Source organism: Propithecus coquereli, unplaced genomic scaffold, assembly GCF_000956105.1.
Source record: "Propithecus coquereli isolate 6110/MARCELLA unplaced genomic scaffold, Pcoq_1.0 Scaffold120, whole genome shotgun sequence".
NCBI classification, from domain to species: Eukaryota; Metazoa; Chordata; class Mammalia; order Primates; family Indriidae; genus Propithecus; species Propithecus coquereli.
Window position 1 is genome coordinate 1,468,350 of NW_012136081.1, and position 27,539 is coordinate 1,495,888.

Consider the following 27,539-nt stretch of genomic DNA (forward strand, 5'->3'; position numbering starts at 1 on the left):
GTTATATGATGTATTGAAGGGTTAAAAATATGCCATTGTGGCATAACGACTATTTAAGTTAAAGACACTTGAAAGCAGCAGAGACAAGATCACCCTGACCTTGGTGCTGTTTCTTAAAAGCGAGAGATGAAGTTCCCATGTGAGAGATGTCCTCCCTGTACATCCGACCGTCAAGGAAGGGCACTTGAAACCAAGAGAATTCCGTACAGACTTTGTTAAAATAAATCTTATCTTTGAGGCCTCCTCACGTAATTTAGTAGCTTCCTCACTACTTACTATTTTTGTCCAATTCAGTATATAAGCAACTGATTCTGCTTCTTTTGGTCTTCATTTCCCTAGTGGACTCTCATGCCAGGTAAAACTTGTGTTAAATACATGTGTATGCTTGTCTCTTGTTGACCTATCTTATGTCAATTTACTTCTTGGGCCCAGCCAGGACCGTAAGAGGATGGAGGTGGAGTTTTGCCAACACTATAGTATACATTATAATGATAATGTATATGATAATTTTATTGCATTATTATATTATACATTCATTATAATGCACATTATAAATTACTTTCTTTTTATTTCTTTTAATGTGACCACTAGAAAATTTTAAATTACATACATGACTCACATTATATTTCTACTGGACTGTGTTATTGCAGGTGATGATGGTTTAGACATGCTCTGGAATTAGCTGGGTGGGCCAAATGCAGGCTTTGACTTGGACTGGAAAGTGACAGATATTTCTATTTATGCCAGGTCCTCTTGGAGCTGCCCAGAGTGGATGGGTGCACGATCCAGCATGGCCCTGGATGGACCTTTATGTATCAGGCCTGAAGGATTCCCAGGTGACTATAAGTACTCGAGTGTTCTGATTTATGAATTAGTCTCTGAAAAGCGAGTTTAGTGTGAACAACTTCCCCAGGGCCTGGTCATTCCTGAGGATGTGACGACGTTTTGTGTACAGACTTGGAAGGCCTTCAGAGCCCTGGAGGTGCAGTGTAGACGATTAGGCCTTCAGGAGTGTCAGTTCCCAACTCGGATCTCACTTTTTGTCTTCTCAAAAGGCTGGAATGAAAGCTCTAGGCTTAATAGCAGGTGTTTATTGCTGAGCCAGGGAAATCCATAGAAATGGGTATGATACCCACTCCCTCAGAATGTGGAAAGCCGTAGAGAAACCTGGAGGAAGGAGCTGTTTCATGTCAAAGTAGTTGACTATGTAATTTCAGCATAGTGGTTTAAAGTACGTCCATAAATTCTTTGACACTCCTCCCTTTAAAAGGTAGAGGTTAGTTACCCTCCCCTTGTTCCTGGGCTGGACTTAGTGACTCATGGTAGCGACTAGAATGCGGTCAAAGTGACCATGTGTGATGGCTAAAATTCGGACTTAAAAGCCACTGTGGCTTCAGCCTTTTTCTTGGATCACTGGCTCTGGGGGAAGCCAGCTGCCGTGTCATGAAGACACTCCAGCTGACCCTAGAGGCCACACCCCTCTATCCCTCTGTTGCACCTGTGTCCAAATAGCTTCCTGAATCTTGCTAAACTTTTTCATTTCCTTTTACATAACCTGCTATTTTCCTGGGATTCTCTTTATTTAATAAGTCTCCTCTTTAAAAAAAAAAAAAAGAGTAGTTATTGCTAGTAGGTTTTAAGAAATAACAGTAAATTGCACATGACAGGAAAATAGGCCAGGCAACTTGCTTTCCTCCTATTGTAGAATGGCTTAATGTCTAGTGATTAAGCACAACTTCTGAGGGCAGTTGTGCAGGCTGTTCACTGAACAAGGGTTCCTGGACAAGCGGGTCAGGTGGTGCTGAAATCGAGCCCATGATTTTGACAGTCGAGTTGTGCATCATGCTGTAAAACTACATCTTCCCATCGGTGACAGAGTGACTCTTTCTGACTTGCACAAAGGTGCCATCCACTCACCAAAGCTGGGTGCCCAGAGATCAGCATCTGTCCTGAGGGGTAGATTTTTCAAGTTCACACAAGGGTGGTATATGGGCTAGGTGACCTTGGATTTATGGTCAGCCCAGGCAAGACCCCATGTCTACAAGAAATAAAAAAATCAGTCGAGTATGGTAGTGCGCTTGTAGTTCCAGCTACTTGGGGGGCTGAGGCAGGAGGATAGCTTGAGCCCAGGAGTTCGAGTATGCAGTGAGCTGTGGTTGGACCACTGCACTCCAGCCTGAGTGACAGAACAAGACCCTGTCTCTAAAAAAAAAAAAAGAGGGCCTACTTGCATGTTTCAGTTCAACTCAACTCTCCCCACTCTAGCAATCCAGGAACTTAGGAAGAATAGGGAACTGTTTGTTTGGGAAGTGCTGTGTACAAAGAGAAAAGATGGAAATAATAGCAGTTGCTCTTCCCCTTACTTTTCAGCCCTGCTCTCAGGGTGGATGACTCTCTCCAAGTAGACATTCTTCCTCAGGACAGGCTACACTGAGCTGGGGCCCCAGTTTTGGTTGCTTGTCTTGCCCTTACAGGTGACACTGTAGGAGTTGAGTTGGGTCTCCAAGGACCTGTGGACATGTGGACACAGCAGATGAACACTGCTCCTCTCTTTGGCAGACACTCACTCAAGGGCAACCCAAGGCCACCCGTCTTCACATGGTGCTCCCTCTGCCTCCCTCTCCTCCCTGCCCATCCAGCAATGAAGAGCAAATCCTCCCTAAAAGCGCATCCTCCCGGCCCCTCTCCCAAGGAGGGGTGCTGTTTCATCCTAAGATCCGGTAAGAGCAGTGTTATCGGCTTAAGTGCTCTGGCTTTCTTGGGGGGCCCAGGCCAAGTTTAACAAACCAAAATGTTCTTCTGTACAAGTTTTCAGGAACATGAGAGGGTGTGTAAGGTTTGGAAGATGCAGCTGTCAAGGAGACAAACTTTTTTCTTTCTTCTTTTTTTTACAATTAGCTGATTTTTATCACTAAACAAAGCAAATACCCTGAATGCATGCAGTAGCTAGCAAGGAGCTACAAAGCTGTGGTGGCTTTTCAGCTCTATTTATATAGAATTAAATCTATAGTTGTTTATGTCAGCCTCCTTTTCGTAAACAGCATATATTCGATCTGTGTTAGTGGTTATGCTGATCTCCTATTTTTTATAATTCTTTATCAGGCTGACTCTGAGGTTCCATTATTTCCCAATCATTCTTCTGTTTTCTTTCAACGACTGCATTTAGTTTATTAGTTATATCTACTTTTCTAATCAGGCAAAAGAGAAATCTAGACCATTTTGAGCCTTACTCAGATAAAAGAGGGAACTTAGCTATTTCTACTCCTCTGTGTAAACTTAATGATCCCTTTGTGTTCTAAAGTTACTTTTTGCCTTTTAAATACCAGAAATGGATTGCATGTGGTATGGCTTGCTGGCAAATCACAGTATCTTGTTTGGCACATTGGATGAAAAATTATAATTACAGGTTTAATGATTGACGTTACTTTTAAACATTTGAGTTTTTGCTTCAAATGGACATTAAGGATCTGTCAGTTCTGAGTTTTTAACAGTTTACATGAAGTTAGACAAAAATTTGGGAAGAGAATGAACTGTCGACATTAGGGTCAAAGTTATAACACAAAAACCTTTGTTATGTGTAATCAGAGTTTCCCTGAATAATAATGTTTCTGCAACAAGCAAGCATTTGGCCACTTAAATGCCCAAACCTCAAATGCTGCACCTGAGGTGGCCCCGCATTGGAAAGCTCCTGCCTCCTTGAATCTTCCACCCTTTGCCTGGCCGGGCGCTTGGTCTCTGAAGCTGCTTCCCGGCTCTTCCGCTCTCTTCCCAGCCTTTCTTCTCCATGTCCCTTCTTCCCTGCCTCTTTGGTCTCTTGTTCACATATTAACACCTTCCATGGAAAAGGCCTGGCCTTATGCAGTCGGGACGAGCTACATAATTTGAGATGCCTAATGCAAATTGAAATGCAGGGTCCCTTGTTCAAAAATGATTAAGAATTTCAAGATGGTGGCAGCAGAGCATGAAACCAAAAGTGGGACCCTTCTGAGCTTGTGGTCCCCAAACCACTGCACAGGTTGCATGTCCATGAAGTTGGCTGTGATCACAGTTATTCCCAGCTAATGCCAGAGGGTCCCTTTGCTTGAAGCCAGCAGCAGGCCAGGACCGCTCAGGTTAGCTGCTCTTGTTTAGACTTGGGCTTCTCAGCTGCTCCACTTCTGCTCAGTGGGGCTATATTATAATTCTCACCACAGCCTTCTGGACCAGCCGCCAGCCTATGAGAGGGGAGGACTGTGCTAGGAACAGCCTTGGCTGGGGAGCCAGGAGACCTGGCTGGGTTCCCTCCCCAGACAGAGCTGGATGTGGGCTGGGATCATAGGACAACTTACCTTGGGCTGTCCTTGAGCAAATGCTTCCTAAAGAGCGAAGTGGCCCCGGGAGCCCATGAAAGGCTGCCCTGAGGAGATAACAATGGATGTATTATTTTTAAACTCTTTTTCTTTTGGACATTTTGCACAGTCATCCTCTCTTGCACAGAGCTTCCCTCTAGAAGTATTAGGAAATCAGCCAGAACAGTCCTCTTCATACATCACCTTATTTGTTAGAAGTAATTAGGACACATCCGGAGAGGGGCCCCGCTTGCAAAGGAAGGCGACTTCATACCACTGCCTCTTCAGCAACGGGACTCTGACATCGACATGCTGACCTTGGAGTGGAAGCAGCCAGAGCAGGGCCATGATGGGAATGTTCTAGATCTGTGCTGCCCAACTCAGTAGCCACTAGCCCCCATGTGCCTACTGAGTACTTTGAATGGGTCTAGAGAAGCTGAGGAATTAAATTTTTTAAAAAATGTAATACTGTTTATTTAACTTCAAAAACATTTCAGCATTCTAAACATACAAAAAAAATACCAGAACGTTGCAAATCGTGTATAAGTACAGAAGGTTCTTGAACTCTCGTTGATGCAGTGGCTCTTCGCTTTGCTGACCGTGAAGAATTCTACAGTTTGTTTATAAACAAACAGTTTTGAAACTGCCACGCTTAACTAAAAAAAAGTTCGATCACTTCTCGTGCCAGCTGACCCCCTCTGTCCACAGCTAAGAATGGCAGCAGAATGCTGTCGCCATACACGGAAACAAGACAGCCTGAAACTGAAAGGATGCCCACGCAGGTACGGCCCCTCCTGAGGGCATTTTCCACCACAGCCTCAACACCAAGCAAGGAGCACCAAGAGTAGTCTCTGTTATTTTGTTCTTTTTTCAAACTACAGAAATATACAGTTGATAACTCAGGATTTCTAGCCAATAACCATGTAGTTAACACCACCTTACAAATTAAAAAACAAAATTCCAGAAACATCTTTAAATGCCTTGTCACACCAACAGCAACGTGCACAGAGTAAGGAGAACACGAAAGTGCCTTTTCATTTTGAAAATGGTTGGAAGTATGTACAAATTGGACACAGTTTCAGGGAGCTCCAGACACTCATGGCCACTTCATATAAACCACTGACAATTTCTAGGGCGCTCTGAGACTACGACATGATCATGATCAAATTTTGCAATGAAACCTAATGCGGGCATAGACATGCCCCACATAAGAGGGGTGTCCATCACCGTGCCCCTCTACTCTAAGGTGTTATCGCCCAGCAGGGTTCTTTTGGCCCACTGAGACAGCAGGGTGCAGAGTTTGGGAGTCGTTTGGCAGCTGAATGCAGAGGGGCGAGAAATTTCTCAAGTCTACCTCTCAGAGAAGCTCCAGGCTGGGGATTTTAAGGGGAATTTGGTAGGCAGGGGACTTTGGGAATCGGCATTGCCGGTGGTTGGGTGGGGGGTGAAATCACAGGGACACAGAAACTGCGTTCTCATGCTGAGTCAGTTCCACCGCTGGTTGGTATCAGTTCAGTCCCAGGTTTTACAACAGAGGTGTTATCTATAGAAGCGATTAAGGGAAGTTAGCAAACTCCTAAGCAGCAAGCAATGGTAGGGAAGCAGGTGAAGGCCAGAGGCTGGCTAATCCTTAACTATGGCTATTCCTTGTAAGGCTTAGAATTCTAGCAAGGTTAACCCCTTGCTTTCAGTTGATATTGCAGGGACGATGCCAGCGGTATTCACAAGGAGGCAGATAAACAATTTTTTGTTTATCTTCTTCCTCTTTTTCATCCTTCTCCTGTTCCTCCTCCTCCTCCTCTTCCTCCTTATCTTTTTCGTCTTCCTCTTCCACCTTTTTCCGGACAACTTGTTCCGGGACCCTTTGAGCCATCAACGTTTCCTTTAGACTTAGAGTCAGCAACAAGCTTCTCGTGCTCACCCTTCACCTTGGCTGCCTTAGTGACCTAGGCTGCTCTTCACTGTTACATAAGTTATTCACATCCCACCCGGCTTTTTTACCACATTTCCAGTAGAGATGCCAGCGTTTGTGGATTTGATCTTGGGCAGAATTCTGAACAGATCAGGAAGAATCCAGACGATGGCCTTTTGGGGGCATTAGGGTCCTTCTTCCTTTGTCCCTTAGCTGGTCTGTAATCCTCCATTTCCTGTCACAGTGCACTGTCTCCATCTTTGCAGATCCAGCATGTTTAGACTTCTCTTTTCCAGACGTTGTCTTCCACCTCTCAGAGCACTTTTTGAAAACTTCTGCAAAATTCACAGGGACCTCTGGGTTTTTCTCGTTATGTTCTTCCCTGCTCGTCTGCACACAGAAGGCATAAGCAGACACCTGCCCTTTGGTTTTTTGGGGTCACCATAGCCATCCTGACAGTATTATTTGCTGGTCCGGGCAGCGCAGGGCACAATGAGTGGTTCAGCGCTGCCCAGCCTTGCACTAGCTGCCTCCATGAGGGCTGCCTCAAATTTTAAATTTTATTTAATTTCGATTAATTTCAATAGCCACATGTGGCCAGTAGCAACCTGATTAGACAGCATGGACTAAATCTAGAGTTTAGATTTAGAATACTGTAACCCCAAGCAACTTTAAAATATTTGTAAAAAATCAAATAATGTCAAAAAGTGGTTAAATTAAGGAAGTGTTCTGGTGTGGGCAAATCGTGGTGCAGCGAAGCTCTGGGAAGGCTGCAGAGGAGCCCACCTGTTCCTGCTTCCAGAAGCTTGCACTGATGGGGGAAAACCACCAACGTGGAATGTGAACCAAGATGTATTATTAAAATGATGGGATCTACAAGCTGAAGTGACCCAGAGCTTATTTAGTCCTTTTCTGATTGTGCTGTTAGACTCTCTTGGTCGTAGAAACAACCCTGAAACATGATGATGATGGTAATGTCATCATGTCGTCTGCCAGGAAGACAGCAAGGACAGGGGTCACAAGCTGCAGAGCAGGAATGTATTAATAGTCGCAGATGGTATTCTAAGAATTTAGACCCCCAGGTATATACAGTGTCTGTAGGACTCAGGTCTGAGTGTCTGAGAATGACTGTAGATTAGGACTCCGAAGCAAAGGGAGATTCAGGGGGAGCAGAATGACTTAGCACATCTGCGTAGGTATTAGCTTTGGGAGGGTCGGCTGGTGACAGTGATAAAGTACAGAATCCAAAGTGGTGATTGTACTTTGAGCCCATGCGTATATACGCTGCTGGTTTGAGGTTTGAGGTGTTCTTCAGGTGACTTTTGCGCATGTTTCTGTTCTTACTTCTTTGTCCTGGGCGGGGAGAAGCACAGAACAGCTTTGATACTGTGGCCAAAGGGCGAGTGCTTTGTAGATGGAGGAGCTCTTGGGCCTCTGTCATTCCCCTGAGAAGGAGAAGGCTGCTCACCCCAGAGGAGGATGAAGGATGGGGGAGCAGAGCCGCCCCCAGGGAGGTGCCCTGGCCCAGCCCAGCTTTCAGAAGTGCTGAGATCAGCCAAGCCTCGGACAACCCAAAAGAACCTATTTGCAAAGAATTGTTCAGTGGATACATTAGATGACCCATGTTCCTTTTAAAATAAAATTTTAAAAAAGGCTGAACTTCATTGGGAATGACAGAGAGACCTTTGGACCTGGCTTAATCACCACGGAGATTTGCAGGGAATTTGGCTGCACAGTGGGTTCTTCCATGTATGCAGTGATGATGTATTCAGTAAGGGCAGAATTTGGCAGACTTGTGCATGGTCTCCTGCATGAGTTCTCAGACTCTCAGGCAGCCACCACAAAGTTTAATAAATTGGAAGCCGTTATTACATTTATGGATGGAGTGTCAGGAACAGTGGTCTCTGCCTGGCATCCTGACACTGGCCAGGGGGTACTTTATCAGCTCCCGCTCCTGCCAAGGAAGAAATAACCCAGCCAACCCCACCGCCCTATTCCCACAGATCACAGAGGCTTTCGGAAATGCTGGAGACATGGGGAGGGGCCCACCTCTTCTCTGTTTCCTCAGTGGTGTGGAGCAATGAGCAACGCAATGAGCAGGTTGTTGGTCTCTGTCGGAGGAAGCCTGCTGTGGCCGCCAGGAGTGGGGCCAGGCCGACCAGGGGCTGCAGCACTGCGCTGTAGCTGCCAAGGTTGTAGACTAGGGTGCGAGGAGGGAGCCCAGGCAGGAGCCGAACATCCCAGCACTTACTCCCCTCGGGTTAGGGCCTCGCCCACACGTGGCAGGAATGAGTGGTATTCACACGCCATGTAATTATGCAGCACAGGGTGTGAGCGAATGAATGACCCAGGCCTGTCAGCAGGGCTGGGGCACTGACAGGAATGAAGACCCCCAGCAGGCTCCTGTCCCTGACGCCACTCGTGACTCAAGACCCACTGGTCCAGTCGCCTGGCTAGCAGTGATGCTCCAGGGTTAGGGCTGTGAGGTTCTGCAGGAAGTTGTGGCAGGCCAGCAGGCATGCAGGGGACGGCAAGAGTGTCATCTGGAGGATTTGACCCCACGCCCCTGATGGTGTGGAGCAACTCAGAGACCCATCCTGCTGTCTCACTGCTACTGGTCATCCAGGCTTCACACATGTGCTCGTGGTCTGTGAAATATACTCTGTTGCCTCATTATTCTGGTGGGTTCTTGGGGCAGAACTTCCAGGTATTTGTCCAGCACAATGGTATTAATATATTTCCGTCTTGTTGTCTATCCATCAGGAAATAAGGGATCCTCGATATATGCGTATTCCTTCAGGGACTAAACCTTCCATGTGAATAATTTAAATGGAAGCCTTCCAGATTCAGTCCCTGTCTGAGGGACTTACTGAGGTTTTACAAACCTATCCTCTCTCCCAGGCTCAGAGGCATCATTAGAGCTGTGTGGCAGCCAAAAATTCTAACCCCAAATTTTCTGACTCGGCCTTGGTTAAAATGAAAGGCGAGGCCGCCGCCCGCTGTCGACCTCACACCCAAGACAAGGCCAGGTCGGGGTCAAGGCCTGACTGATTTGACCTATTAAGACACGATGAGCCACTCTTAGATTTAGGGTTTATTATATACACAGACAGCAAAAAGGAAAATGAGCCAAAGTGCCAGCTCCTGTGGTCCTTGTCTCGTACGCCAAAAAGGACCCCCTGAAGAGGTCCCACCATAAGGGACCGGTAACTGCAAGGAGGGAGCTGGGATACCCCGCAGCTGAGGAGGCGTTCTAGACACAGTTCTGTGCTAAGGAGGGCAGGGCGGAAAGCTTCAGACCTCATCAGAGCCCAGAAGTGATGCAAAAGCCTCCCATGACAGCCCCCTGCCCCGGGGGAGTCAGGGAGGCCAGTGGCATTGGCCTCGCAGCAGCTCCTACAGGTCTTACAGGCCTCCATCCTTGGGGCTGCAGGAAGATCACAGAGTGTCCTGCCAAGACGCTATGCACTGCGGTTCCAGCCTTTGTGTCTACTGGCCTGAGCACTCTGCCCCCGACCTATTTCGTATCCAGGAAAGGATTCTCGGGACTATGGGCTCCCCCATCAGGTACTCCAGCTGCTTCTAGACTTGGACTTGGACCGAAGCCTTCGTATTTGCCTTAGAGAGTATCAGTGAGCGTGACCATGACTGTGACTCCCAGCAGGCTGAGCAGGCCCACACAGCCAGGCTCCCCATCCAGAGGTAAGCCCCCCAATATGCCATTAAGGAAATTGTGCAGCAAGAGGTGCTGGCTGCCACACATTCCCTGCCTCGACTGACCCAAAGGAAGTCCAGGGCAATATGATTGTCCATGGCCATCCATGTTGGAGAATTCTGAACAATCAGTCTGGGAAAAACATACAAAACCACCTGACAATAATAGGACGAAACAAAAGGGACCAAACCAGTGCCTAGAAAGTGAATCTTGTTCCATCGTCTTGAGTGGAGGCTGTTCCCTCCTGGAGTCACTTGTTGGGAAGTTTCTGATTAGGTTCTTCACTGGCCAGTGGTCAAGTTGAGGGTGGTGGTGGCAGTCAGAGTTAAACTGGCCAAATGCTCTATGGACAAGAGCTGAGAATAAGAGCTTGTGTCCTTGCCTCCAACCCGTCCCTGCCTCCGCCTTGGCCACCCAGGTCTACAGGTGCTTCCTGCCCTCCAGGGGCGGCTCTTGTACTCCTTCCACAGCCCCGGGGTCCCTGTGACCAGCTCCTGCAGCCACTGCTCCACCCTTTTCCAATCTTCCCCTTGTCTTCCCCACACCATTTGCCCAGTCCTGTCCCTAGGAAGCTGGGCAGTTTTTCCTTACATGCCTTGTACCACTCTAAAACATCCATCTCCCACCACCTGACTTGTGGGCCATGCCAGGTCCACCTTAGGAGTTGTCACCTCGCCTTCGTGATCTTTATCGTCAATATCCATAATTGCCCAAATGCAGCAAGCAGAGTGGCTGCAAAGGAAGCACCAGGTTAGAGTCCCCCTGTCCTTGCCCCCCACTCTCTTCTTTGCTGTTTGCAAAGTCTAGTAGCCTGGTTTCCCAGGGTAGGCATGGGAAGAAAAAAGCAGAGCGAGAAGTTAATTATGCGGTTTGCTCTCTTAAAGCCAGCCTGGGCCTCCCGCCCCTCCCCAGTTTCTTAAGAGAGCACTCTAGGCAAGTAGGGGTGTTCCTCCGGTGGAACTGCGGCATTTAGAGACCAAACTGCAAGTGTGCGCTGCCCTGGGCGCTGAGCCCCAGCCATCCGGTTGTCTTTTTCCGTTTCTCCTTTGAAGTCTTCTTCAATGGCACCTGCTGCCTGGCAGCACGGGTCTGGCCAGCGTGATCATGGGTCACAGTGAAACTGTAACAATGTGCGTTCCAGGGGCCTTTTTCCAGGGCAGGCACCACAGCCCGCATTGAGCGGAGTCCCCCTTTTCACACACAGTAGTCAGCAACCTCCTCTGGGGCTGCAGAGCAGCAGTGGCCCAGGACACCCTCAGCCTTGAATTTAGCTGATCCGCCCATGAACCAGGCCCAGGCAATCACCGGTATACTGAATCCAGCACGTTGGCAAGCCATCTCGCCACAGCCACGAGGCCCAATACTACTCAAAAACCTAGAGATTTCCGGAAGACTGCTGTCACAGGGGCTCTTGAAAATAAAATGCACTGGCTAGTCAGTGCCTTCGGATGGAAAAGTAAAGGAATCTGGAAGCTAGTTGCCAGTTACTATTTAACATAAGGATTATCGTAAGGGGCACCAGCAAAGAGGAGTCTTGTTTAAACACTCCAGCCTCTGTATTATCACCGGGAACTTGCCTTCATTTAATCGTTTCTGGCCAGTGTTTTCTGCTAAGAAGGACAAGAGTAATCAAAGGCTCTATGGTTTTATCCCATGGCTGCAATCTGCAACCTCAAGATTATTTATGCTTGCCATGGGAAACGTCATGGCCGGAATATTTACAGAAAATCTGGTTTGTTCACTTAAAGGTATGATTTTGTCCTGGGAAATCACATTTGCTTACTAACCTCTTGGTAACTAACCCATTAACTAGGAGTTCACAGTCTTGTTATAATTAACCTTATCTACCGGGTTAAGTTATGTACATTCTCTTGCTGGTTAGGAAAACTATTTCTGGATCAGTGGTTCTTGTCTTGGGCCCCACCCCCAATCAATGACATCAGAATCCTGGGGACAGGGCCCCAGCACTGGTATTTTTTTTTTTTTTTTAAAGCTTGCAGGTGATTGCAAGATTGAGGACCACTATTTTAATTTTTCTTCAAAAATAAAAATAAAATGGTGTTTATAAAAGATTTGTAGATGTGTAGATCTGTGTTCTTCTACCCAGGTCTCCCATTTAGTTCTGTTTCCTCCCTCGGCATTTGGAAGTTTAGGTCTTTTTTCTCCTTGTGGATGCCGCATTACTCTAGCAACGTGAACTGAGCACCTACTACGTGGAGGCCACAGTCAGGCAAAGATGACCTAACTCTGCCTTCAAGGCACCACCGGAGAGATCAGCAGGTGAACGGGCCCATCGCAGCACACTGGCAAAGCTGCAATAGGAGGACATATGGGGGCATCGTGGGAGCCCAGGGCAGGCAGGGGCAGTCAGCGAGAGCTGCCTGGAGGAGGTGACCCCCACTGTAAAGCATGGCCAGGCATGGCAGCTCTCTGTCTTTTGAATTTACTGATTTGCTGAGGCTGTGGGTTGAGAACAACTCTAATGAGAAAGCTCACGTGGTGGGTCACTGACAGGTAGTCCCTCACATGTTCAACAGGAGAGGTTAAATCCACCGGAGGGACTGAGGACTCAGCACATTGATCTCATTTGACTCTTTGGCAACTCTAGAAGGAAGGGATTGGACAAGAAAATCTGGCTGAGACCACCCAATGGGACAAGACTTGAATACCCTGTGAGTCTAATCTGAATTCTGGTGGAGGTCAAGGTCAGGGACACAGGCACATGTCTGACACCTGGGCTGGGAATGGATCAGTGCTCAGAGGGACACTGTGCCATAACGGGGGTTCTCCCTTCTGTCAAGACTTCTGGGGAGCCGAACCATATCCCATTTCTGCAAAGTGGTATTGCTAGGAATGCAAATGACAAAGTTCTCCAGCCATTGCCCGAGTCTGGTACCACCATTTCCTCACTGGCTATGTATTGAGCACGCACCACCTGCAAGGCCCTCGACGAGGGCTGCTGGGCGCAAAGGCAGGCACGAAGGCTTGCTGTGGGCACATTTGCCAGTCGAGGACATAAGTCACACACACAGGGAAAAGGAGTCTTCTCACATAAGGCAGGAAAAAATATTTACTCTTTCCAAATAGGTGGAGCAGAATGAGTTCTCAAAGGCCCTCAAGGACAAGCGGGGCTGTTCCAGGGACAGCCCTGTGGCAGAGACCTAACGCTAACTTGGCAAAGACACAGTGTTCTCAGGAATAAACAGAGACATTTTAAGGTGCGGATGTGACCCCTGGGATGGGATCCTCCTGGCTTTCTGTATATTTGTAATGCGAATTGGCCATTGGTGGTTGGGTTTCCTTCCGAGCAGCCCCAGCCCTGGCTTATGGGTGGCTTTCTAGCTGAGCCAGGGTGTTTCCAGTGACCTTTCTTCCAGTTTGGCATCCACAGGTGTTCCCAGAAGAAGCCCCTGGGCTGTGGGAACCCGGCTCAGGTGCTGCTAACCAGTGCCAGGCTCATGGCAGCTCAGATGGTTTCTTTGAGGGGAGAAGCTCCCAGCTGCTGAAGAGAAATTTCCTCACTCTTCTCTTCTGCGTCCTTCCTGGCACGGCCTTCTTCGACTCTGTCGAAATGAAAAGGTGGAAGAGAGGTGGTGAAGGACAGGTGGTGTGTGCGTCTCAAGGGAGGATTTGTGCCACATGCACGGTGTGTATTTCTACTCTCCCAAAGCCAAAAGGGGAGTGGAAGCTGTGGCAGCCCTTCCTCTGGGTTCTCCCGGGCACCTTGGCGGGCACCTTGGTGGGCACCCTCCCGCTCCCGCTCCCAATCCCTCCCCACTCCATCTCTGGGTCTCAAGCTGGCAGATGCTGGCCTGGCTGGTAATAGACTTGGAAGAGCTGCAGGGTCAAGGAGTCCAACAAAGAGTTTGACGGACGAGGACCCGGAGGCCAGGCATGTACCGAAGGTCACCCAGCTGGTGAATAGGGGTCCAGGCCTCAAACACGCTTGCCTTGACCACGGCCACCAACAGAGCCCCCCAGGGACTGGGCACCACCAGTGCCCATCTTCCTTGCCCCAGGGGGCGGACAGGGCAGAGGGTTAGGGCTCTGGGCTATTCCTCAAGGAGTCAGGGGAGAGGTGAGGACAGGGAAGTCACCTGGACTGTGAGGCCTCCTTAGTCCCAAATAGCTGAGGGTGACCCCCCCCACGGCTTTCCAGCCTTTGCCCAGACCCAACGTGGCCTTTGTTTCACTCCTCTGATCTTTGAAATGATTTTCTTTCTAGTTCCTTTCATTTATTTTATCTTCATGTTGTACGCACTGATAATTGTTGGTTTTTGCACTGACTTGCCTTACTGTTGTTATTCTCTTGTTCCAGTCATTTACACATCCTGCCCTTTTTCCTGTCCACTTTTAGCTGCTTCCACTTTTAGAACTTTTTCAACATTCAAACCGTTTTATCGATGTTTCCGTCCTTACCTTGTAACTCTTCTATTTCTAATCTTTTAGTTCATTGGTTTAATTTAATTGTAGTTGAATTCTTTGTTTTAATTTTACTTTTTGTGATTATTTCTTAACATATCAGATTATTTTCTTCTCACTCTACCATCCTACATCTCTGTTTTTTTGCCCTTTGAGCCTTCTCGTTTTTCTGACTTCTGTCCCTTGGTATCATCCGGCTTCTTGGTTTTATCCGTCGTGTGCCAGTGAGAAACGCTCATGGGAGGTAAGTGGTTGGTTGGAGCCTTGGAAGCTTCTGCAGTCCAAGCTGCCTCTCTTCTGGGACTTCCGGCCACCTCGATTTGTGAAGCACCATCTTCCCAGCTCTCCCCAGCTTCTAGGCCTGAAGTGAGGGGCTGCCAAAGGTCTGGGAAACTGGCTTATTGAATTTTTATAATTTTTCAAAATTATGTGCCTTTCCCCACCGATTACCAAAGAAAATCTACTCAATGTAGATAATTTGGAGGCAATTTTTAAAATGTAAAGCATCCAGGAAAAAAATAAAACATCACCCATACTTTGAGACAACACTGTCACTATTTTAACATATTTGTTTCTCACTTTCCAGTCTCTATTTCATGACATAATTAAGAAAATATTGGCTGGGCACAGTGGCTCACACCTGTAATCCCAGCACTTTGGGAGGCTGAGATAGGAGGATCACTTGAACCCATGAGTTTGAGGTTGCTGTGAGCTATGAAGAGTCCAGTGCTAAAAAAAAAAAAATGAAAAGAAAAGAGAAAGAAAGAAAGAAAAAGAAAAAAAAGAAACTATCAATATGATAAGTAATTTTAATATACTGCTTAACAGTATTTGTGAACATTCCCCATGCCATTAAAAACTCTTCATAATATATGGCCGGGCGCGGTGGCTCACGCCTGTAATCCTAGCACTCTGGGAGGCCGAGGTGGGTGGATCGCTCAAAGTCAGGAGTTCGAGACCAGCCTGAGCAAGAGCGAGACCCTGTCTCTACTAAAAATAGAAAGAAATTACTTGGACAACTAAAAATCTATATAGAAAAAATTAGCCGGGCATGGTGGCACATACATGTAGTCCCAGCTACTCGGGAGGCTGAGGCAGTAGGATCGCTCGAGCCCAGGAGTTTGAGGTTGCTGTGAGCTAGGCTGATGCCACAGCACTCTACTCCAGGCAACAGAGTGAGACTCTGTCTCAAAAAAAAAAAAAAACAACTCTTCATAATATAGCTTTTAACTGTTGTACAATGTATCATAATTTACTTACATTGTTGGATGTTTGGAGAGTTTACATTTTTTCTGGCACAATAAACACTGGTGATGAATATTTTTGTATATGAACTCTGTCCACATTTCAGCTTATTTTCTTAGGACAAGTTCTTGGAAATGTCATTCTACTTAGAAGAATATGAAGCTTTTTATAGCTCATGACTAGTAATGCCAAAGAAGTTTCCAGAAAGAGTGTAGGAGTTTCCTCTCCATTACCCACAGATGCTCCTGCATTGAATATTACTGTTTTAAAATAGTTCCTTATTGGATAATTAAAACTGATATCACCCTGTTTTAATTTGCATTTCTTTGTTTCTGACTGCAGCAGATACTTTTATTCTGATAACTTTCTATTTGCATTTCTTCCGCTGTGGATGTTCTATTCCTACCTAAAAGGATTATCTCGAAGCGGTTAGTCAGCTGTTGGGTGTTACTGCAACAAGCCGGGACATAACCCTAACTGGGTCACCTGCGCCAACCCCAGCACATCATCGGGCTCTCGGAACATTCTGAAGAATCATACCTGGTCTCACGATTAATGACGTATCTGGCAATTCACGCAGAAACACACTACGGGATTCACAAACGGTTTTGTTGGCCTGTGAAATAAATGTGGGGGAAGCCCACTTGCATCTTCTCCGCAGGAACAGTGTTCGGAGATGAGAGTTAATCCACTCTTCTTGCAGACATCTCGGGGATGAGCATCTTGCAAAGGGCCATTTTCTTCTCATCCTTATCCTTGAGCCAGACTGTGACTGGCTCCCGTAATTATTTGGTAAGATTAGAAATTGAGAAAAATGAGATGGGCCTGGGAGTTCTTGGATTCTTATCGTCCAAACACCTGAAACTCCATCGACTGACTCTCGCGAGAGGTCGTCTCTCGGCTGCGCCCCCAGCATCACCATCTCCCACCAAACGAGAACTAGTCGAGCTGTTTCTGTCCCGTGTTTGGTTGGACAAGAACTGCCTAGAGGAACCCTGGCCGGGTTAACGAGGAAGCCCGTGGGCCAGAACACCTGAGAAGGCGCACAAGGACGTACTAAATGCGCATCTGATCACCAGCTTCTTGGTAGCCCTAACAATCTTAACTGCAAGGCCCCATGGCCGCTGGAACACATAAGCAGAGTTCTAGAGTGTGCTTCTCCCTGGCGGCGATGTTGCCCCCAACAGGGCAAACACTGTTTCTTAGAGGGCAAAAAAATCTCAGATATTACAATGGTTTGTGGCTTCCGAAAGGCCACAGTACATGAACAGATACACAGTGTATCTTTGGTATTAAAATTGTATTGAAGTGGAGGAGTGTGATTAGGAAAAAAATGTCTAAAAAGGTTTTTGAAGGATGATAATGAGAAAAGGTTGAGAAACGCTGTTTTGGAGCAACTGCCTCATGTGCCCAGCTAGACTCCAGGCTGAGACCCCATTTAGGCTGAGATTTCATAATGAGACAAAAAGACTTTAAAAATTGTAAATCAGACCACGTCAATCCCTTCACTCAAGTCCTGTGGTGGTTTCTCCATTGACTTACAAGCCTCAATTCCCAGCGTGGTCTCTAAGGCTGCCCCTGCCCACTCTCTGGCCCCGTCTTGGGAGTTCATGCGTGGCTGGCTCTCAGCAACTCCCAGCTCTCTGGGACCTCAGAGGCCTTCTCAGACTGTTTCCTCCTCCAAGGACACATTTCTCTCCTTCTCAGCCGGCTAACCCCTCCTCCTCCTCCTTTAAGTCTAGGCTCAAGTGCAGAGGCATCCCTAACCACCTGCAGAGTGTCTTAACTCTGCATTAATTGATGTGATTTATTTGTGTGTATTTTTTCTCTATGTCTCCCCTGCCCTGTATGCTCCAAGAGGGCAGAGATCACACCTGTTTTGTTCATTCTACACCCTGCACTTAGCACTGTGTCTGGCGCATAGTAAGAACCCAGTGAATAGTAACTGAATAAATGAATTAGATCTCAAAAGGCCTAATCAAACCCTAAGTAAAATCCTTGGCCTCTAGAACTCTACAAAGCCTTACTGGCCAGTAGCCACTGATCTCCCTCCGGCACGGTTCCATCTGGTGCCCTGCTGGTGTCTACCCAAGGGTGGGGCTTTGCTTCCTCAAGAAAGCCCTGTTTGTTTGTTCTCCTTGCTAAATAAGCACCATGCCTGTTTCCTCTTTAATAAAACCACAGGCTTAAATTTCTTGTGCAAAGGTTACACGAAATGTAAACAGGCCTCGGGCCTGGCTAGTCTATCTTTGCTCCAATCCCAAAGGGAAATCTGTGAGGACAAAGGGAATTGGAGGGGTATGAAGTTGGGGGACAGGGGAGGTCAGGGGATTGTACTTCATCTGTTTACGAGAATGACAACCTGTGTCATCAAAAATATATGAAAAGCATTTCTTCCCTTCTCTTCCTGAACAAGTCAATCCCAAAGCCATTAGATAGGGCAGAGCAAGGTAGGTGTCTGCATGTTGGGGTGGCCCAGAGTGGGGCCAGCCAGATCAGGCCCAATCAGCAGATTGTCGTGAGAAAGAACGACTTGTTATCAATTAGTCTAAAAATTAAAATTATTTTCAGTAAGTGGTCTTCAAAATTTAATTGGTTCATATCCACTAACAACATACAATAACTTTTATAACAAATTGCTCCTGGAAGAGTCACATTACCTAAAGCTAGAATTTCATTTGTCATTACTGGGATTCTTCCATAGCCACGGTGAGCAAAACTTGGTTTTAAAAATGGCCAACCAGGCCGGGCGCGGTGGCTCACGCCTGTAATCCTAGCACTCTGGGAGGCCGAGGCAGGCAGATTGTTTGAGCTCAGGAGTTCGAAACCAGCCTGAGCAAGAGCGAGACCTGGTCTCTACTAAAAATAGAAAGAAATTAATCGGACAACTAAAAATATATAGAAAAAATTAGCCGGGCGTGGTGGCGCATGCCTGTAGTCCCAGCTACTCGGGAGGCTGAGGCAGGAGGATTGCTTGAGCCCAGGAGTTTGAGGTTGCTGTGAGCTATGATGACGCCATGGCACTCACTCTAGCCTGGGCAACAGAGTGAGACTCTGTCTCAAAAAAAAAAAAAAAATGGCCAGACCAGACTCAACTCAGCTCTTCTCTTTGTAGCATCAGGAGAGGACATTTCTCCAAGCGTTTTTTCACGTACTCGGGTCCCTGAAGGAACATCTCAGAGAAACTGCAAACCAGGTTCCGGATTAGGTTCCTGACAAATACCCAGCACCTGGGATATCCGCACCTGAATCTGTGGGGTAAGTGAGTCAAACAGGTAAGGAGCAGGCAGAACATTCTAGACAGAGGGAGCAGCCCAGGTGATAGCCACGCTGCCAGGGGGGAGGGGCCCAATCGTGAGGGCCTTGTGAGATTTCAGATTTTATCCTCAATGCAAAAGGGAGCCACTGACGGGTTCTGAGGGGGGCAGTGCCGTGGTCCTGTTTGCACCATGAGCCTACACTAGGTGTCGCATAGACAATAAAATGGAGAGAGACAGCCAGGAGGCTTTCGCAGCTGTCCAGGGAGGAGATGATGGTGGCTTGGAGTAGGGAAACGGCCCTGGGGTTGGAGAGAGATGGACAGATTTCCAAGTCTGTTCTGGAGGCAGAATTGACAAGACTTGCCAAAGAATACATCCTTGATCTCTGTGCAGCCCGCCCTTTGTCTATGGTCCAGGTGAGAGATGGGATGTTTAGGAGGGAATATGTAAGGGTCGCAAACACAGCCCCCGCACAGCCCTCTGGGTATAGCCAGGTCTGACTTTGGGATGCAGCTGGACTGTCAGGGAAGGCTACAGACTTGGGCCCTATTACCTTCCCTGTCACTGTTCCCCAAAACTAAGGGTCTTCCCTGAGCCCACTATTGCTGAGAAGTGCCACACACGGGAAGCAGTCAGACCAACTCCCCTCTTGCCTTTATTTTAGAAACATTGTCCTGGACGTTGCTGTCACCTTACCCAGTAACCTCTCTAAGGAGACCCACAAGAGAAGTCTCTTCTAGTGCTAATTGCTAAGAAAAGCTTCACTTTCCCCAAGGCACTGGCATTCTCTCTCCTATCCGACAAGAGCAAAGTCATGAGTGGGGTCTCCCTTTCAGTTGGAGGAAGCTCAGAGCCAAATTCAAAGACCTACAAACAAGCACAGGACCTGTCTTTGCTTCAGACCACACGTCCCTCCTCTCCCCACTTCTCCGCCAGGCTTCACTTCCACCCCGCCTTTCCGTATTTCCTGGTTTAGTCTACGGTTCACTCTTCTTTCTCTTAGACATTTGCGATTGGGTCTGCTCTTGTTGAAAGCTAAGCCAGTGTGGGTGGAGGTGGGGAGGCGTCACCACTCCGGTGTGTCCAGTCCCGATGTTCCTGACACGCGGCAGCGGCCAGAACATCCCATTTGTTCCCGGCTGCTTCGCATGAACCCGTGGCCTGTGTGGCCGCCACACAACGCGGTGCCGGAGGCCCCTCACCTCCTCTCCATCGCCGCGATGGTGTCCACCAGGGGCATGTTGCGTGTCTCAGTCAGGAAGCAGACGGCCAGCCCGGCCAGGATGGAGGTGGCCCCGAAGCTCACAGGCGGCAGGACAGTGCTGAACTCCCCAAGCGTGGTGACCAGAGGCGCTGCCAGGCCCCCAAGGCGGGCATTGACCGAGACGAAGCCCATCCCCATCTGTCTGTGGGAGACATGTGCACGGATCAGTGCCGTGGCCTGGACCCCCCAGTGGGCAGCAGTGCCCAACTGGCCCTGGGTGTGGGAGGGCAGAGCAGGAAGGACCCAGGGGTCCTGCCTAGGCGAGCCCAGCAGGTCTCAGCCTGGAGCGCCCCGCCCACGTGCCCACCTGATCTCCGTGGGGTACAGCTCTCCCGTGAACAGGTACACGCAGATGAAGGAGCTGGCCAGGCAGCCTTTGCCCAGCGCCGCCTGGGCCGTGCGCAGGGTCTGCATGTCTAGATGGGGGAGGAGGCAGAGCTGTGGGGAAGGAGAGGAGGGGGAGGAACGGGGTGCAGGAAGGGAGACTCAGCAGGGGATGGGTGGGGAAGAGACAGAGCTATGGGGTGTGTGCATGTGCACCTGGGGGATGGGCGGGCTCTGCTTCTCAGAACCTGGAGGAGGGAGCCAGCCAGGATTTCCACCACCTCACCTTCCCACTGAGACCCAGAAGCCCCCAAGCTGCCTTCTCTGACTTCTCCCTCTTTCCTCCCTTATTTGCATCTGCACCAAGACCTGCTGGGGAGGCAGAACAAGCTTGGAGCCAGGTCTCAGTTCAAATCCCAGGTCTGACCCAGCTGGGTGACCTTGGTCACTGTTGCTTACCCTCTCTGTGCCTCCTGGTCCTCGTCTGTAAAATGAGGAAGATACCAGCACCTGCTTCACGGGCTTGTCCTAAGGCGGACATGATGCCATGCATGCAAAGTGCTTAGTGCTCATTAAACGTTTGCTGTTACCTTCATTATTAATATGCTTGTCCTGCTGTCCTGTTGTATGGAAACAGCAAACCCCAATTTAGGAGTCCCATATCAGGGCAATGGTCAAGGAAATCATGATACCTCTTCTGCTTGGTGGCAGCCCCAGCTGCACCCTAGAATCAGGCAGGGAGATTTTATAAAACAGCCATACCTGGGCCCTACCCAATATCTATTACAGCAAAGCCTCTTGGGGATAGGCTCAAGTTTGGGTATTTTTTAAAGGTCTCTCGGAGGTTCCATCGTGCAGCCAGCGTTGAGAAACGCCAACCCAGATGAAATATTATATAGTAACAAAAAGGCCCATGAAACATTTGTAATTACAGAAAAACATGTAATTATATGTTTATGTTATGATGTATAATGAAAAAAGGATACATTATATATTAATATATATACACGCATGCACTTATACGTATATAATCCTATTTACATTATTGTATGTATATATACATATGTCAAATATAATCACAATTATGTCAAAAACAAATCTATAAATAGGAAAAAAAGATTGGAAGAAAATATGTCAAAATATCAATAACAACATTTATCCATTTTACGGTGAGGAACCGAAGCACAGAGAGGTTAGACAACCTGCCCGAGGCCCTGGTGGCAAAGCGGGCTCACACCTGCACGCATGGTTTAGCACATGCCCTAGGTCCCCAACAGTCAACCCTGGCTTCTTGCTGGGGTCACTGGTCAGTTTTTAAAACACCGAGGTGAGGATTGGGTCCCACTCCTGGAGAGTCCCGTCGCTCTGGCATGGAGCACCTGAGCACTGGGAGCTTTCAAAGGACTGCAGGTAAAGGTTGCTTCAGCCAGGTTTGCAAACCACTGCTGCAGGGCAGCCTGGCTGAGCTTCTGACTTCTCAACCTGTGGACATGCTTCCTGCTCAGACTCCTGGTGGCCACACACAAGCCAGCACTTCGGCTGTCCAGCTGCCATAACGACATACACTTGTCTAACCGCCCTGACAAGACTGCGAGCGCTCCGAGCGCAAAGACTCCAGTCCTTTGTAGATCCTCCACCGCTAACTGACACTAGGTACTAAGTGCTTAATAAAACCTCTACTAAGTGACAGTCACGTTTTCCTGGATCCAGAAAAACACCCCTCAGCCTTGTTCCCTTGTGGTATTTGTTGCCCACCAGACCCCAGAGGCTCTCAGCTCTCGGTGTGGGTGGGGCAGAAGCGGACGGCTCACCTTCTGGCACGAACATGTTGGCGATCACCATGAGCCCAGCCAGGATGAGGAAGGAGGCCACAGTGGCCCGGCGGCCCACATAAATCATGGTGACGGTGGCCACCAGCATGGCCGGGATGTCAATGATCCCAAACAGAGCCTGCACCACGTATACACTGAGCCCAAACTTCTGCAGGTCCATGGCCAGGCCGTAGTAAGCCATGGAGTTGGAAAACCTGGGAGAGGGGCAGAACGGTCCTGTTTCACCCCGCGGTTCACTGCTCTGGACTCGGGAAGAGACACGAGGATGGATAACACAGGACCCCTCTCTTGAGAGAGTTAAAATCCCCTGACTTTCCGTAACACCCTTTCCTGGTCTCCTAAGTCTCTGACTTCGGCCTTGGAGCCAGACGCCTCCTCCATATCCCTGTCCGACCACCCACTCCCCTCAGTCCAGTCCATGGCCTCCGGAGTGGTGTTTTTTCCCTGTCAACACCATTTCTGCACCAGAATTAAGGCAGTCCTAAAAAAATAAAACCAAACCGAAGCAGATGGAGGTATGTCAGAGGACACAGGAGCCAGTGTACAAGAACTCCCCATGGCCGCAGCTGGGACACTTGGGGAAATGAAGTAAATAATGTAATATTTACTACATAAAGGAAATAATGCGACTGAACTGTAACCCAAAGTATCGAATACATGAGTCTGTAGAAATAAATTATTTAATAAACAAATCTTGCTTACAGAAGAACAGAAGAATCCAGGCAATATATACAGATGGTCCACCCCTTCAGGAGGTTGAACTTAATTCCCCTTCCCTTGAGTAGGAACTGGACTCACTTTCAAATAATTGAATATATTGGAATAGAACATTATGGTTTCTATTTTTTTTTTTAACTCACCACTATATAAATAGGAGAACATTATTAACTTCACAGTGGAAAAACCTGGAAGATACTACCTTAATCAAGTGATCAAGTTTACCGTCACAAGTAATCAGCCATGTTGGTATCACGTATGCTCTGATATGATGACGTGAGGAGGGCATATCACTCCCATGGTGCTCGTCCCCCAAATCCGGAACCCCAGTCTAATCATGAGAAAACCATCAGACAAACCCAAATTGAGGGATATTCTACTAAACTCCTAACCAAGGCTCCTCAAAACTGTCAAAGTCATGAAAAATAAGGAAAGACTAAGAAATTGCCACAGATCAAAGGAGATGGAGACATAATGACCAAATATAATGTGGTATCCAAACTGGTAAAATCCAAATAAAGTCTCTAGTTTAATTCATAGTAAAATACCAATGTTAAATTCTTACTTTTGACAAATGTGCCATGGTAATTTAAGATGATAATATGAGGGGAAACTGGGCGAAGGGCATACTGGAACTCTCTGTACTATCTTTGCAACTTTTCCATGAATATAAATGTATTCCAAAATAAAAATTTTATGAAAAAAGGTAAGCTGAACAATAGAAGAAGATATTTGCAAAAAGCAATATCCAGGAAAAAACCTGCATCCAGAGAAAATATATATATTCCTACATGGCAACGAGTAAAAAGTTAAAAAGTAAAAAGTTAGAAAAATTGGCAGAAGTCTTAGATAAGGATTTCACAAAAGAAGATATCCAAAATGCCAGTAACTTTATGAAAATATTCTCACAATTAGACATCAAAGAAATGGAAATTAAAATCACAATATAACATGACTACACACTCATCATAATGGCTAAAATTAAAGTAACAGACAATAGCAAGCTTTTTGAGGATGTAGAACAACTTGAACTCTTACACGCTGCCAATGGGAGTGTAAATTGGTACAACCACTTCGGAAAACTGTTTGCTTCTTTCTATTACAGAGAACCATGCCCATACCTTATGATCCAGCAATTCCAATTCTAGGTATATATCTGGCAGGAATGCCTATGTGTTTTCACCAACAGAAATGCGCAAGGATGTTTATAGTAGTCCTATCTGTAATAGCCCAAACTGGGAAAAACCCAAATGTCCGTCTACAATAAAATGGGTAAAGTTTCTATATTAATTTCCTATTGCTGCTGTGACAGATTACACATATAGTGACTTAAACCAACACAAATGTATTGTCTTACTTACACTTCTGAAAGTCAGAAGTCTGCGATGGGTCTTCCTAGGCTAATGTCAAAGTGTTGGCAGGGTTGTGTTCCTTCTGAGGACTCTAGTGATGCATCTATTTCTTTCCTTTTCCAGCTTCTAGAGGCTGCCTATGTTCCTTGGCTTTTAGCCCCTCCCTCTGACTCCAAAGCCAGTGGCTTAGCGTCTCCCAAGCTCTCTGACTCTGATCTCCTTCTTCCACTTATGAGGACCCTTGTGATTACATTAGACCCGCCCAGATTATCCAATATAATCTCCCATCTCAAGATCCTTAATTTGTTCACATCTGCAAAATCCCTTTTGCCATGGAAAATAACATATCCCTAGGTTCCAGGAATTAGGCTGGGGATCAACACTACTTATTGATTTGTAGTTATATATATTTGTAGTTATGTATATATGTAGATATATTTTCTGGATACAGTTTTTCTTGGATGCTGGTTTCTGCAAATATCTTATTTCATGCATAGCTTGCCTTTTTTAAAATAAATTTTTAAATTTTGGAATAAACATATTCACAGAAAAGTTACAAAGATAGATTAGGACATCTTGGGTGGCCATTATTCTGTCTACCACAAGTATGGAATGCTATAAAAGAAGAAAGAACAAATTAAATTATATACAACAACATGGATGCACCTCACAAACATAATATTAAATAAGAGAAACTAGTATGGTTCAATTTATGTAAAGTTCAAAAATAGGCTAATCTATGGCATTAGAAATAAAGGTAGTGATTCCCTCAGAGGAGAGTAATGACAGGAAGAGGACACCAGGAGGCGTCTTGGGCTGATCACGTTCTGTTTCTTGATCTGGATGTTAATTATTGGGTGTGTACAGTTCGTGAAAATCTGTCAAGCTGAACATTGTGCATTTCCACATGCATGTTATACTTCAATAAAAAGTATATGTGACAGGCAGAATTCTAAGATGGTCCCCCAAATTCCCAGCCCTGGGCATACACAAACCTCACAGTTATTCAAACACTAATCTAGGTGTTATGAAAGGATTTTGCAGATGTGATTAAGGTGATAAATCACTTGACTTTAAATAAAGATATTTTTCTGGGAGGGCCTGATCTAATCACACAAGTCCTTTAAATTTGGATCTAGAGGTCAAAGACAAGCAGTCAGAGATTCAAAGCATGAGAGAGATTCGATGTGAGAGAGATGCTCCCCTGAGATGGAGAGTGCCATTTGGCCAGGAATGAAGGTGGCCTTTCGGAGCTGAGAGTGTCCCTTGGCTAACAGCCAGCGAAGTAATGGGGACGTCAGTCCTACAGCTGCAAGTTGAATCCAACCAGCAATCTAAATGAACTTGGATGTGAAATCTTCCCCAGCCAGTGTAGCCTGACCAATACCTTAGTTTTAGCCTTGTAAGACCCTGAGCAGAGGACCCAGCCATGTTATGCCTGGACTTCTGACTTGCAGAGTTGTAAGTCCATAAATGGCTGTGATTTTAAGCCGCTAAATTATGGTAATTTGTTATATAGCAATATAAGACTAAAGTATCATACAAAAAATAAAGTGACCGTTGAGAAGGTTGAAGGACACTCAGTCAAAAACCACCTGGTTTACATTCAGGTCATTTGCTTAATAACATGCTTGCTCAACTAGGGGGAAACATAAGGGCAGCCGTGTGAGGAAGTGTGTGCCCAGAACCAGAGTCTTCCAAGAGAGACTGGACCACGACCAGCCAGGAATACCATTGACACGAGACTGGCATTGTCTCCCTTTGTAGTCTGGATGACGAAAATGAAAAAAAAAAAAATTGACATTGGCAGGGAGAATGGACCAGATGTTCTCTAAGATTCCTTTTTGTCTTAAAATTCTGTGGCTTATGATATTCTAAAATTCATTCATTCATTCACTCATCAAACTGCCACATGCCAGGAACAGGTAAGTAGCCGTAAAGCTATGTGCAGATACGATTAAGTTATAAAAACCAAGTTGCAGAATATGTAGAATATTATCCCATGTTTGGAGAAACATGTGCGTGGGGGGAGGATTGTATGTACAAAGATCTGGAAGGATACAAACTCAAGCTTGACAGAGTTTGCTGCTGGGAGAAGGGAGGAGGAGTAGGATGGGAAGAACATTTGCTTTCATCTTATACCTGATAACAGGAAACATCTCACATTCAGGTATTGCTCTACCTGCTTTACAGACCTTAACTCTTCTAATCTTCACAACAACTCTGTGTGGTAGATGCTATTGTGATATTCACGTTACAGATGGGGAAACTGAGGCACAGAGAAGTTAAGTAACTTGCCCAGGATCAACAGAGCCAGTAAGTAGCAGAGCTGAGATTCAAACCCAAGCAGCAGGTTCCAGAGTCCAGCTTCTTAACCAACACTCTATTACTGCCTATATGTTTCTGGATTGTTTGAAAAAAAATTTTTTTTTAAACTGAGTATGCATCACTTTTGTAATTTAGAAAAAAAGCTGGTAAAGAAAAAAAATCCAAGTTTATGGAAGGCTTTTCCAATAGGGTTTGGTGGAACTTTGTAGAAGTTTATCGGTTCCTAACACCTCCTCTTCCTCTCCCTCCCGCCCCCCTCCCCCGGCTTTTAATACTCCAGGGATCCCCGCCCCCACCGGCCCAGACACACAGGTGGAGAAGGGGCGAGGAGGGCAGCTCGCTGGGTCCCAGGCGCGTGCCTGCCGCTCCCAGCCTGCCGCGAAGCGAACTAAACATTTGTAAACCACCACGATTTTCCGGGCGTGGTTGGTGAGTCAGGGCGAGCTCTGACCGAGCCCGCGGCGCCCCGGGCCCCTGCAGGCGGGTCGGGTCCGGGGAGCCCCGCTGGGGGCCGGATCCCCGGGGACCCGCTCGCGCGGGCGAATCGCCCCACCTGCCGACAGAATCCCGGATCGCTGCCGAGTCACTTTCTTGTTAACAAAAATGGGTCTTTGCTTAGTCTTTCCAGCGGAGTCCAAGGGAGGACTTTCAACTCTGGACTTTGTTTGTTTGTTTTGAGACAGAGTCTCACTCTGTTGCCCTGGCGATTGCGGTGGCGTCATCCTAGCTCACAGCAACCTCACACTCCTGGGCTCCAGCAATCCTCCTGCCTCAGCCTCCCAAGTAGCTGCAACTACAGGCATGCGCCACCATGCCCAGCTAATTTTTTTCTATATATAT

General features: G+C 47.0%; 1 protein-coding gene across 1 annotated transcript in view; it reads right to left on the bottom strand.

Annotated features, from left to right (window-relative positions):
- Positions 1-13,421: 13,421 nt before the first annotated feature.
- Positions 13,422-27,539, bottom strand: part of SLC22A20 (solute carrier family 22, member 20) — a 22,756-nt gene continuing 8,638 nt past the window's right edge. Inside the window, exons 7-10 of the mRNA XM_012665418.1 lie at positions 22,282-22,496; positions 20,454-20,562; positions 20,085-20,288; positions 13,422-13,518 (exon numbers count right to left, since the gene is read on the bottom strand). Of these exons, the coding sequence (XP_012520872.1) occupies positions 13,422-13,518; positions 20,085-20,288; positions 20,454-20,562; positions 22,282-22,496 (625 nt within the window). The remainder of the gene's footprint in view (positions 13,519-20,084; positions 20,289-20,453; positions 20,563-22,281; positions 22,497-27,539) is intronic.